Source organism: Bombus fervidus, chromosome 10 (genome assembly GCF_041682495.2).
Source record: "Bombus fervidus isolate BK054 chromosome 10, iyBomFerv1, whole genome shotgun sequence".
Taxonomy (NCBI): Eukaryota; Metazoa; Arthropoda; class Insecta; order Hymenoptera; family Apidae; genus Bombus; species Bombus fervidus.
Genome location: NC_091526.1, coordinates 10,966,173 through 10,980,351, shown reverse-complemented (window position 1 = coordinate 10,980,351; position 14,179 = coordinate 10,966,173). Strand labels below are relative to the sequence as shown.

At 46.5% G+C, this 14,179-nt stretch overlaps 2 protein-coding genes across 2 annotated transcripts in view; one reads left to right on the top strand and one right to left on the bottom strand.

The window, feature by feature from the left end:
* Window positions 1–14,179, top strand: part of LOC139991550 (uncharacterized) — a 289,560-nt gene that overhangs the window by 227,225 nt on the left and 48,156 nt on the right. The gene's annotated exons all lie outside the window — the stretch shown is intronic.
* LOC139991530 (uncharacterized) overlaps window positions 4,981–14,179 on the bottom strand; it is a 56,612-nt gene continuing 47,413 nt past the window's right edge. The window contains exons 5-7 of the mRNA XM_072011685.2: window positions 10,115–10,304; window positions 9,475–9,767; window positions 4,981–9,410 (exon numbers count right to left, since the gene is read on the bottom strand). Coding sequence (XP_071867786.1) covers window positions 8,859–9,410; window positions 9,475–9,767; window positions 10,115–10,304 — 1,035 coding nt within the window. The 3' untranslated portion in view covers window positions 4,981–8,858. The remainder of the gene's footprint in view (window positions 9,411–9,474; window positions 9,768–10,114; window positions 10,305–14,179) is intronic.

Sequence of the window (14,179 nt, the reverse complement as noted above, 5' to 3'; positions counted from 1 at the left end):
ATGAAAGCGAAACTGTTCAGCGATGCTCTCACCCGACGTTGTGTTTCTCTCTCTCTTTCGGTCCCTCGTCTCTCCTCTTTCACCCTGTGTCGCTCGCCTCTTCGTATTCTCTCCCTCGACGTGTATCTCTCGCTCGCTCTGACTCCTACTCACCCTCCCTTTTCCTTCCTCCCGTGTGTCAGCCCTCCTCGTGCCACCCTTCTAATTTTTCCACCTCTTTCACTAAAATTAAAATCAATAGTAGCACCACGTGCCCGGGGACCCCGCCAGGAACACCGCCACCCTCATCAGCCGCCGCGTCCCTCGAACCCTGAAAACTGCTTCGAAATAGTGCCTGGTATCGATACACTTTCTCTCGATCGTCGCGTGATTTCACCAACGTTCTCTCTACATACACAGCGTTCCGCTCTCCGTCCTTTTTTTCCTGTTTGTTGTTTTTTTTCCCCTCTGCGCGCTCTCGCGTTGCTCCTTTTTTTTTCTCACCGCGTCGCTTTCGCTGTGGAATTTCGTTAAAATCCGTTTGGCAGCGACCGTGAGCGGCGGATTTAATCCCGCTGTAGCCGCGGTGCGTATAACGCGAAATATTATTGCATACACGCGATCGAAGAGAGGACAAACCGCCTCGATTCCGGAGCCGCGAAACGGTCCCGGAATCACGGAAGGATAATCGGTGTACCTGTTGTACTCGCGTAACGGCGACCCATTCGTTAAATCGAAACGTTTTCCAGCGGCACGTCGGTGATCCGATTTGTTAGTCAAATTGCTTCGTTCTGGCAGAAATACTTTCTCTCGATCTTGCCTCTTCTTCTTCTCCTCTGTTCTTCCTTCTCAAATTTTCCTCCTATTTCTACGTGTAACAGATAGCTCGAAAGACGATCAGACAAAGAAACTCGGATCAAATTGATTACTTCCGATATACCCAACACGACCGTACAACGTAACAACGAGCATACGTATTGGTCGCAAGCATCGTACGTACAAAAGATTGGGTAGCAGAGCGTGACGATGCTATTTCTGTTCCGACCTGCTAATCGCCTTTCCAATAGCACACGCTGACAAATGCAGGTAAAAGAACGTCCGATATGATTAGTCGACGAATCTTTTCTTCTCCTCGATTTCTTCGTTTTCGAGTCGATCTGCTACGTAACGTTTCGTCGTCGAATTCGAGTTTCGTTACGGTCTCGTCGTTATCCCGGAACGGGAAAAACGGATCCACCGAGGAGAGAATAATCGGGGTAAGTGGTGTCTTTAACCGGAAACGGAAATCCCCGGTCGAGGGCCTCGGGCCGACTACCTCGGTGCGCCGGACGAGTAACAGGTAAGGTTCGATCCACGGTTAAAGCATACAGGTGGCCGAGCACGCTTTCATCATCCTTTCCACGTGCGACCGTGTGTGCGAGCGTGCGGTTGTCCATGCCGCGAGTCTGTGTCCGTGAGGCACACGGCCTCGTATGTTTACCAGCACGAAGACGAACACACACGACGGAGAGTGTGTCCGCCATCGGATAAGAAGCTGCGAGAGGACGTCGACGAGCGATGGGGTTGCCAGCGACGCCGATGGTTACGTATCGGAAAACTCACCCCCGGTCGACACATCCGGCGAACACAGACGGTTCCGTTGCACCCTTCCACCCCGAACGAGAGCGAAGGAATTTGGTCGAAGGGTGGAGAGGACAGCCGCTTGAACGACAGTTATTCCGTTCCCTCAAGATCGGCGACCTTGTGTGTCCTGTTTGTAAACAAGGGGATCGACGACGAGAGGGTGGCTCAATGGAATTCTTTTGTTCGATTTCGATCAGGTGTCGTATCCATCTACGAAACTTGGATCTGAGTCGCATAGCAGTACGGACAGCTACTGGTCGCTCGTTGGATTCATTGTAAACGAATTTCGTTGGTCTCGACGTACATTTTCTACATCGTTAGGACGTACGCCGGGGAATTAATGGTGGAGTAAGGAAGGAAGCTTCTAATCAACGTAATTATCCAAGTAACAGGCCGATGGCTAATCGACTGCCAGCTGACTGAACCCATCACTTTGGCGTGCCAATCGACAACGATAATGTGTTTAGCAAATAATATGTCCGTTTTGTGACCATTGTCCGGTTCTACGTAATGGTCGTGCTTAATTAGCAAAACCAATTAAAATAATTAACGTAAACTCTAATTTCGTGTCGCGTATAAATTGGCCGGTCGTTGATGTATTAAAACGGTTACGAAATGTACATCGAGAATCGCGACATCGATATTATTGAAAATAAATATTCCTCTCTGCCAATTTGTTCGCGTTTGTCCGTGCACCGCGTGGGAAGCAACCTCCGTCGCTCGGCGCGCTTTTTTTTCGTTTTTTTCCCTCCCTCTGTTTTTTATTCCATTTTTCCCGTCTATTTTTTAATAATCCCCCGATACTTTCTCTGTCGCGCATCGATCAAAATCCAGCTGACCGAATTAAATCGATTTCGAGTTCTGCCGCGACTGACTGCCGTCCCAGTTCCGTGTTCGGTTTCAACGGAGAAGAACGATCGATGGGAACGAGCGATACGATCCCGAAAGTCGTTCCCGTTTCGCTTCTGGGCACGTTGCCGCGTTCGGTGTTGTTTCGCCAAGGATGACGTGGCGAATGCTTGCGTCGGTGGGCAAACGACGATTAACAACGAACCGTCCCGCGGCAGCGACGCTTCCAAAGCGTCGACAAGGACGGATCGCGCTGTCAAAAGCCATTCTCACGGCAAGTGCAACGCGCGTCGTTCTCGTTACGAGGCTGAGCAGTGCCGTAACCGGTGCTCATACTTTTCACCCGGCTGAATCGTTTCTCCGGCACCCCTCGCGACCATCTCCTGCCGCCTCCCTCTTGGTCGGTGCCTATCCTTTTATCACACCCCTTCGCTCCTCTGCCGATTCCCGCGGCAGCGCCACCGACCTTCCTTCCTCTCTCTCTCTCTCTCTCTCTCTCTCTCTTCCTCCTTCCTCTTCTCTTCTCTTCTCTTCTCTTCTCTTCTCTTCTCCTGTATTCCGGGATGCGAGCGTGCCGCCCCCACCAGCGCACTCCCTACAATGCGATGGTGGTATTGATTTAAAAGTACATTCGTGTTTTCATAATGCCGTATCTGTACCGACGCTCAAGCGCACCCTTCTCTGCCCTCCGTCGCCCCGCGCTCCTCTTCTTTCTCTTTCTTTCTGCTCGTCGTCCTCTCTGGCCCACCTCCGTGTCTCTTCCCTCTGCGTTCGACTCGCTGTATCCTTCTCTTCTCTCGCTCGTTCTCTCCGCCCGCTGTCCCGCTCACCCTTAACCTCCTGTTTAGCCTCGCTCTCTTGTCACCCACGCGTAGATATGAACGCTCCCGCCCTGCGGCCACCCCTTTTTCCTTCTATTTTCTATCTCCCGCGTTTCCTTCCGTCTTTGTCCATCCCGACTGCCATCCCGTTCTCTCCGTCCTCCTTCGGTCGGTCGTCGAAAGGACGACACGAGTGGTGCGATTAAATCCGCGTTAATCGCCGCGCCCGATAATTCGATTTCACGGGTAAAAATAATTGGCCAAGAGCGCGGTGCCGTGCGTCGGTGGGCAGTCCCGTTTCGCTCCATTCGCGGCCTGCGTCAACCTCGCGGATGGTGGGACGTCGGTGTGAAAGTTCGTCGCGAGTTCGTCGGCCGCTGGCCAGGCGAGATCGTTGCTCGCAAGTGGGCCGATTTTTCCTTCGGCATACGCCCGCTTCGGTCGTTTCGGCCCATCCCGATAAACGAATGAAGCCGCTGGCGCTTCCCACCGTGGCAGCGTGTTTCTCGTGAAATCGTCTTAGCGAGAATGAAATTTCAAAAAGATATGGAAATTAGCGCGAAGGTCCTGACCCTGCTTACGACAAAATCACCCGGAGAACTCTCGCGGCTGCGGCTATAGACTTTCCACGGTTCAACCATCCTGTCTCTCGCTCTCTGCTACAAACACCTGCCTCGTTTTTGCAATCGTCTTTAATAAACAGCAATTATGGTGGCGCGCGCGTATGCCTTCTGCGTACCTTTGCCTCCTATTGCTCTCCGGTACCGCTCACTTCGTGTCTTTCACGAGGTAATTGGCCTCGCCTTGGAAAAATTATCGAATAAACGGCCATTATCGATGTCGCCTGAAATTTTCATACGCCGCTGTTCCTTACGTCTTTGTTAACGAGCAAACTCGCGTATCGTTCACTAGCAATTTCTTTTTGTCTCTGTCGCCTCTATCCAGCGATTATATCTCGCGTCGATACGCAGGTCTTTCGTGCTTCGAATCATCATTTCGCTCGTTATCTCGTTTGACGCATTAAAGGAAAAAAAAAACTGTACCTTCGAAATCCCCCGATCGACCGCGAGAATAGAGAGCCAGTATTTGGCGGCTCCTCCCACACGCGATCGGAAAGGGTTGTCGGCAGATGGGCATTGGTGAATTCTAAATAGCGGAAAAATGGTGGGGATATATTAGCGGTTTTTACTATTGATTACCGAATTAAAAACGCGCATGTATAATTCAGTGATATTTTACGTTTCGCCAGATTCACCGTTGGCGCCGCCAGTCTCGCACTTCGATCCTCCTCCTTCAACTCTCTTTCGCCCCCGTGCAACGTTTTATCAGTCGAGGCGTTCGCTTTTAACCCCCGAGCTTTTCCATCGATAGGTGGCGCGTAGCGTCGAGGGTGCAACGAGTAAAACAGTTCAACCCTCGGCCGCAGAACTGCTACTAGGTTGGTCGATGGTTCGTACTGTCTTTGGGGATGCGCACCCACTACGATCGATTTTTATCGGTTACGCGTTACCGACGCGGTCTTATCTTCTGTGGCTAATCGCGGACAAACATCGTGCATAATATTAATTCGAGAAATAAGTAGTAAGTATTTCGATGGAACGAAACTGTGAAATTAATTCCACTTTAACAAAATTTATTGAAATAAAGCACGGAAATATTTGAACTGAAATGGTCGATCAATCAACTTGCCACGCAAACTCACGATGACTCAGGGTTCGTGTCCAATGGTTTATTTTGCAAAATAAATTGACATATACAATGTGGTACTTTAGCGAAAACGAATGTCCGTCCACGCGTTCGTTCTAAAGGACTTACATATGTGTTTTCAGCGTACAAATATGCAGCACGATGGACAATGTTCCTTTCGGACTTTATTTCGATCCACCCCCGAGGAAGGGGTCAGAGGATTAAACGAAGATAGGAGCGGTGCTGGAAACTCATACGAACGAGAAAGGACTGAAAATTCATGAATCGAAAGCTCAATATCATCCAAGCCCAAGTGTTTTTTTCTTTTTTTTTCTTCTTTTTTTTTTTTTAGCTAACTGCTCTCTGTCATCATTCGCTGCTTAATTATTACGATTCGACTTTAATTGATCATATGGAACGGTTGTGTGTCGGGATCTCGGAGATCCGCGTCTCGCTTAATCGTTAATTAAGTCTTTATAATTACTTCTTGACGAGTCTCTACGAGTAATTATCTCTAAAGTATCCTTGCGAAATGATGATGCGCGATGCGATAGAACATCAGAGCATTACGTCGAAGAACGGAGAATGGAGAATGGATTTTTCCTTATAAACTTGACCTCGCGTCGATTTCCAAGCGTCCGATACCTTCTATACCTTGGAGATTCGTGTTTTCCCTTTGACGCGACCCATCTTTCACACACAGACACACACACACAAAGGACGCTTTTAGAGCGGTCGAAATCGGCGCGAGGGCGACCTAAATAATCGATCGATCAACCGCTATGCGACCAGCTACTTGCGGTATGAATATTTCTAGAAATACGCGAGACATTCAGGTCTTATATAAAATTTATAGTTGTCCACAGTTAGACCTCTAATACCATCTAGTAACAGCCACACGAGATTCACTAAACCAGAAAACTAGACTTACTTCGTTAGCGATGTAAAAGCGAGAGAGACTCGGCGAGCATAGTAGGAGTACGTATGAGTCGTGAAACGAATCGATTCTGTTCGGGGATCGTGTGTGAGTATGATTAAATCTTTAAGTTATGGTACTTAATCGCTAAATATGTGCTACACACTATTATCTTACGTGGACCGGTGAATATCTTTCGATGAGGGGATGTTTCGTGTTATTCGCGTTTATCGGCTCGGGCTCGATAATGGCTTCAAGTGTAAGAAGCACAGATGCATCTTAGAAACAGAGTTTCGTCATTTTTCAAAGTGATATTCATTCCACGGATTCTGGTCCTGTGACTTTGAATTTTTATTCGAAAGAAGTACGAATACTATATCGATATTAATTGTACGATTATATCGATTATATCAACGTAAGACTGTTGCAATTGGTCGAGTGTTAATTAAGTAGTATCCACCGAAAATGACGAAAATTCTTACTTTCAAAGTACAGTTTAGGGGGACGTCGATTCTCACCGGAAATGTAGTGGCGCGCGAGTGCCAATGAGGCGCGACGAACGAAGAAACGAGGACGTAGGAGCGCAATGACTAAAGAGAAAATCAGCAGGCTACATCCTCGTCGCATAGATCCATACGCAATAGCACCATATTAACAACAACGTTCGCACTATGTAACGGAAGCGTATAAAATCTGAAATATTGGTAACGCAGCATTTGCTCGAAACGTACAGGTAATAATAAGATCATCGAGTATAGTCGTTTGGCATACGTTCATCGAGTTGCCCTCGAGAAACCTTAAGGAACTATTTTGGCACTAGAATCCACGTAACGTTAATCTTTAAGCCTCTTTTCGACTTCCTCGAGTCGCGAACCTCGTGTTTAACGTAAGTATGATTTACCGATACAGTGTACTTAGGAGCGTTTACTGGTTCTGATTACTTCCAAGTAAAATCTTGCGTACAAGATCTATTAAAACGACCATCGTCCCCGAGATTCGAAACGTACCAATGTCTAGAAATTTCAATATCGACGATTTACAAGAATTTAATCCTGCCATCTTCGAATCCTAACTTTCAACTCCGCTTTTACGTGGATGATCGAAAGTATTTGGAATGTTTTGTGAAAAAAGCCCTCATCCGCTAACTTAAGGCCATAAATCACACGCATCTCGATAATCCTTTTTACTTTTCTTTGAACTTAAGAAGCTACGATACAAAATGCCGATAAAGAATTCTTAGACACGATACTTCATCGAAACTCGATGACCACGCTCGATACCTTAACATCTACCAATCTGGACACTTAATAGCGTTCCACTTACGATGCTTAATTATCTTCTATTTCGTACGTATGTTCTCGGACAATAGAAAATTCTTAACAAATCTGGTTCGTTTGTAAAATTGTTTTAGTCCAACGGAATCTGGCGGTATAACTCTTAGAATGGTTTACAAAATTCGACATATGTATTCGTCCTGTGATACGGTCCTCTTCTCGAGTACATGTACTCGCGTTAGAATATCATGAAATTCGCTCGAAGATTCTCTCGATCGGGTCGATGAGAAGACTTTCAAAACTTTACTCGGATATCGACGCTTCCAGCCGCGCGATGAGACTCTGCAGGGGAGAAAGTCGTGCGTGGTCAGACAGGCAGACGGATGGCGCAGGAAGAGGGATACAACTGGCGTGTATTTAGCAAATCACTGCCACCCAGGACGGTTTTCTGTCTTTGGCAATTACCCAGCAACGTTTCTAAATATCGAAACGCACCCCTTTCGGTTGTCTATCCAACTCAATAGCCTCCCATGCTCTGAACGTGATTATCTCTTTCAACCAAACGACACGCTTTTTGTCTCGCGATAAGAATACACGCGATACGAGACAAGGACCCTTTTAGAAAAACAATTCCACCAGGTGTAACGCGTTTCTCGACGATCCGGTGAGCGGACGACTGTTTGCAGTACGCGTCGCGGACAACTGCGGTACTCTATTACCCGATGCGGTTGCGGTTGGTGCGCACACAGAGCCACGGACGCGGAATCCGCAGCAGCGCGTCGAGTTCGTTAGTCGACGATTGTTCTCCGCGGTTCGTAGATCCTCGCTTTGGTAAATTTAACGGGCGGGCAGGGTTCGTGGAGCGCGCGGAGAGAACAGAGAGGGAGAATTGAAGAAGGAAACGGACAAGAGAGAGAGAGAGAGAGAGAGGAAGACCGGTGGGAGAGCGATGAGTTAAGGGCTGGAAACTGGAGAGTCATTAGGATATATTGTCAATTCCAAGCGCCTCTGCCGGCAGCGACCTACGAAGCACAGTTTCCCTTGGATACGACCAATTTGCCCTGGTCGCTCTATCAACTTCCACCGTGCTCCAGTCCTCATCGATCCGTCGCCGTGATTTTCTCTCTCGATGATTTTATCGTAGGCAAACCCAGACGCGACATCTTTTTATCGCTCTGCCTCTGGCCGATCCTCTTTTTGCTGCGATGTGAGTTCTTCGAGCGGCACTGCTACAACGAGCTGGGAATACCTGATGGCTCGGCTGTCTCATTGATACCGTGGTACTTTTCTGAAAGCCTCGGCTAAAATCTCCTGGAACGTCCCCGATGAGACGTCGGTGAGTTTTGGCGTTGATGAGATATCTACAATGACTTTCTGTTGGACTTTTCGTTAAATAAAAATCGTTCTCGACGACGGTGGAAGCGTTGTTCTCTGATACCAAATAGGATTCGCGACCACCCGTAGCCGTTGTTTTGATTTGGCTCCGTGCGAATACTCGGAAGTAAATTTCTCTAGACGTCGAAATTTTTGTAGAAAATGGTTATCACGCGGACGAGCTTCGACTTTAACGCGTCACGTTCGACGCGAGACTCGACTTGCTTTGTCCACGGTCCTCGAATGGGCAATGGACATCTCTCGATGCTCGTTCGATGGTTCGATGTTATGCTTTGAGATGTTTTACGATAAAGGCGCAGCACACCATTATCTCCATTAACTTTCTTTTTCTTCGATAGGACTTACATCGTTTTGTAGAAGTTCAAACTTCGGACTTAATCCTGGGAGTATGCTTTTAGTGCTGGTCTTGATCTGACTGTAAATGTCCAACGACTTCTTGGGCTCCAGGTCTAATTCCAGCGTCTCCTCGATCAGTCGCGGTGGAATGCTTCCGCTGCGCTTATGACTCGGCACAAAGGTGCAGCTTTCTGCCTTCTGATTCTTCGGCCTGCTTTCCTTGTGTTCCGGTGTTAGGGTGCCGTTACCCAGCTTCCGCTGCTGTTCCTGAAAAGTGTCCTCTTGGACGTCGTCTTTTAACAACGCTCCGGTTATCACGGGTTTGTTCATCTCTGATTTTCCAAAGTCGTTGCTCAGCGCTTTCTGCTCCATAATCTCCAGCTTATTCGGGGTGGCGCCATTCACTTGGAGGTTGGGATTCGAGCGAACCGTGTCTGTGGAAATACTGGCATCCGTTGAATCCTGCTGGTCCATCGATCCTCCGGAACCCTGGGAAACGTCCAGATTGTTCTGTTTTCCCGTTATCGATGGCTGAAAGGAAGAAACACAATGTTCCATCACGATCTTCCTTTTCTCGCTTAAAATCGTCACTTACGCTTTCCTCCGCATCCTTCTCCATACTCGACGTTTTCGACGCGTTCAGTAATGCCTTTTCGGTGTCCGGCGACTTATCAAATTCCACCCATTTCGACCCTCCCTCGAGTTTCCGAGATAACGTATCGGACTCGTAACTACCCCCGTACATCGGGTAACCCAGATGGCCCGCATCGTATTCCACTTGATTTCCATAACGATAGCTGGGATTAACCGAGCCCTGGCTAGAGATCGAGAGGTCCGACTGCGACAATCCTGTATTCGTGCTACCGAATAATCTTGCGTTCTCGAACCCTGCATCATACAGGCATACTTTTTACTAAATATTTTTTTACAAAACATTCTTCTTTTTCAAACTTTCTTTGTCTACAGTGGCTACAAAATATATTTGCACATATCCTAATGTTCTCCGGCCGAACGCTTTTCCATTCGATTCTATATTTTCCATCTTTATACCACTGAATTTTCCTAGTCGAAATTTAATATATCTGGATTTAATCAATTAGCGTTTAAACGTTATAAATTGTAACATCGTCCGTTATGACTTATAATAGATAAAATGGTGTGCGAATACTTTTTGCAGCGACTGTACGTTTCTTTATCGCGTACGATAACATGGTTGTATTATGAAAGCAACGTACCTGGCGCTTTATCTTCTGGAATTTCTTCTCTGTGGACCAGAGCCTGCTGATCGGTAACGCTGGCGGTCATGTCATCGGTGGATCCTTTGTTAGTCTCGGTTTCCTCGTTCTGATAGCTGGGTTGTACTTCGACGACGAACGAGCAACCGTTATCTTGGTACCTGCGATTTTTATTATCCTCCACCGTCACCTAAAACGCGGAGACGAGCGAGCTTCATTAACTTCTTCCTGCGGCCTTTTTCATCAAACCGCGCGTATACGGTTTCTACGCCAGCGTAAAGAAAACGTTTATTGCCCCGTCTCGTAAAAAAAGAAAGAAACGAGGAATAAATACGTGGCGAAGTATTAATCAACGGTAGGGTCGTTGAATTCGCTTGTAGGGTGAAACGGAAGGGCGGAAGGGGCCAGATCGTTTGACGAACGATCGTGTCATTAGCGGGGTTCATTTTGCCTGCTTCGCTATCTCACCTCGACCTTTTACTGCCGTTTCAACGATGCAACATGATCAGGCTGTGCGGCTCAAAGCACCCCGCAATTACGAGCTCGATGCATCATCAGCTGCTTTACTTCGGTTATCTATTCAAGACGACAAAGAAACGAATCGCCAAGAATAAGAACACGTTGAACGGTTCTCTCGATCTGCGTTTAGATATGATATTCTATAAAGGGATTTCTCACGAGCGACCGACGCTCGCGTTTCATGCATACTGACGTATTTATAGCCGTATAGTGGTAAACATATCCGCAAGTATTTATGACGAACGTAATCCTTTCTTCTATAAGCGATTTTAAAGTATTGCAACAATTCTGAATGCAAGAGAGTCGTTAGGCTGACGTCGCGAAATTCAAATCAATATCAGAATCCAAATTATCCGACATTTTATGCGAAAGAATTGACTCAAACGATTTGAATATACATATGCGAGATATTAATTATGATTCTGATTACAATTGAGTAATGCGAAGCAACTCGCCGTTGACAAGCGAAACGAATGATTCCGATATCCAACAAAGGCACCGTAGCGTATTCACGTCAGAACTAGGAAATTAATTTCCACCGTATGAATTTCCTAGATGATGTTTCTAGTTTACTCGTAGTCTACCATGGCCGTCGGCCGCGGATAAATGCAACCGCGATCGGAGTTACTCGAGTCGACGGACCGCAGAATTAGTTCTCCCTATTGTTTCCAGTCTCTCCTATTCCGACGCATTTCTCTGTGTTTCGTTCACGACTCTGGGCGTCGCAAGCAACGTTTCCCCGCGGGGCACGTCGCTCACGCCTTTCGAATTATCGGCAATGCCAGAGAGGAAACGCATCTTCCAACTCAACATCGAAAACTTTACATTTTCTTCTCGATAGCCGATACGTCTTCGACTATCCAACTCTCGCAACCGAAAAGGTACGGTATCGTTGATATGATTTTGCTTTTACGATTCATAAATTGTTGCAGGAGTAACGTATCGTTTTATTCCTACGAGCTACTCCAAGAAAACAATGTTCTATCCGCGCAACAACCTTAGCATCGACGATGGTTCACGATCGATAAGCTTTCTACGTAGGTTCGTGTCGTTGAGAACAGGGCTGCCATTTGGAGACGCGTGACACCTTTGATTTCGCGGTTACGCTGTCTAAAGTTTCACCCGAGCGATCCAATTACCGAATCCCTAGGCAACGAATTACTTCGACGCGTGATAAATTCTAATTAACCAAAAGTGTGTAAAGCATGTCAAAGTTTGACCCAGATTCTGCTCCGTGGCTTATAAAGTAACCGGAATCTGAGAGATACGTCCCCTATCAGGGAGTTACGGTTACCCGTCATCTCGAGGTGGTTAATTTAAAAGGTGGAGGGACGGTGCCATCGAACCAAAGCGGCGAGCCATTTAGCCACGTATCACGTCGCATTTGCCTCGCGGGCGTTCTTCGAGGAACTTCTGAGAGTTTCAGCAAAAGGTAGGAATCGGTCGTACCGATAACACCTTTGTCCTGTCTCTTTCAAAAGGACAAAGAGACGCGCAAGGGTAAGAGGAGAGACAAAGTGGCTTCTATTTCTCCATTCCTCGAGGAAACTTGCTCCCAGAGGCGTCGTATAACCGGGTCCCGAATCACGTAGTTTTTTACCAGCCCTCGGCAAGGTGGTGACTCGCTTCAGAAATCGACTCCGTCAGCTCAGATCCTACGCGACAGGTCGACCAACGAATCGTCCACCAGAGACGCCACGTAGATTTCCCGATGACGCGTGACAGTAAGTACTGGAATCCTAAGGATCCGCCGAGGGAGGAATTAGAAGGACATATACAGTGGCCTGCGAAATGTTTTCAACGCTTACCATAAGGAACTTTCATACAAAATATTGTGAAATTTCATTAGCACTGCAACGAAACATCGATCGTTATGATCATATCGGTTAACTTTCGAGCAATCTGATGATATACGTACTATATAGAAATTACAGGATTATTTTCATATTCCTTATTATCGGATGCTAGGTAAATTTTGTTCGTGGTTTCGCTTATATAGAGCATTCATACGAAACGAGGTCTTAAAGGGGACATTTTATTCTACGTTATTCGATCATTTTCGCGTGTAGAATAACCTTCTACTGATTATTTTCTCGTACGAAGTCAGTAATCGGCCAAGTTTATACGAACAAATTACCAAATTCGATTTCATCGAGAAGAAAGTACGACACGAATATATTTCATGCTGTCGATTCGTTCTTTTCCGTAGAATCTTGCTGTTGATTGCACTACATTTAGTGGCACACCTTGTATAGGAGGGACGTGTTTGAGAACAAGGAGGGGCGTGCCACGTGAAAAGGAAAATGGAACGACGTCGCCATTCGTTCCACTTTAAAAGGATCTCTCGAAATCTCAGGTAGAAAGGTGGAACTCGGAGCAGCTAGGGCCGTTTTCGAAAAGCGAAGTGGCTAGAAACAGCCATAATTCAGGGATTTGTACGCTTCCGCTTCCGAGTAACTGGCGAACACTGGCGAGAACTCGAGGGTAACTTACGCTCTGTCACCGTAAGTTCCCGACCTAGTACAACTCTGGTTTCGCTTTGCCACGATTATTAAAGATCGTATTTTACGATCCATCGAGCGTTCGCCTGAATTTCCTGTTTATTCCGAAAGAGAACGGAGAACACGCAGTTGCAAATTGAAATGGAAATTCAGCGACGAATATGTTTTTAGCAAGGAAACTAAAGGCGTCAGACTAGTGGAAGTATATCATCGACGATATTATTTCATTACGATGTTGCACGTATAAATATGTATTGAGATCACAAGGGGAACGCTTCGCCGAGAATTTAATCTTCCACGTAATAAATTAATCGATGCATAATAGGGTGCGAGATTACCGATCACGCGTTACTGATCCCGGATGCTCTACTAAACGGATGACGCGTAGTTCGTGTCCCTTCTACCTGCTATTTATACATCGGCTGCTAGTTAATAACCTTTTATAACCCAAATTTTTTTATATCTCTCGAGCGAGATCAACGCGAGCGGCGTTAATTGAAACTAATTATTTTTCTCGTCGGGGAAAGTAATTAAAAATCGACGAATTAAACGACAGCGCGATGGGAACGTTATCGGGAACGATCTCAGGACGCGGTGTTAATTGCAAAGTTTCGATCGAGTTTAACGAAAGAAATTCAATAACATTTCCAGCATAACGTTGAACAGGGCAAATGGCAATGGCAAAGCAAATAGAGACATTCTGGTGTCCAATAACCGTATCAGGGGTCTTGAATACGTCTAAACTTTAAATGCAATTGCATCTTCGTGGAAACTCTGTAGATTCGTGATGGTAATACAACGAGACGATTCAACGAGGTGTACGCTAACGTACGTACGCGACAGTTAATTTGTCGAATAAAGTTCAAATACCTTCGGCGACGATGCAAGCCAGGTCACGGTGCACCTCTTTAAGGATGCATTTAGTTCTTAGATGGCTCGAGAAAACGAAGAGTTTCCTTTTTACGCGGAAACTGCGCGGAACTCGGTGAATAGATTGACCCAGATCAAAAAGAAAAATTTAAAGAAGACGAGTTCGTTGGTAAAT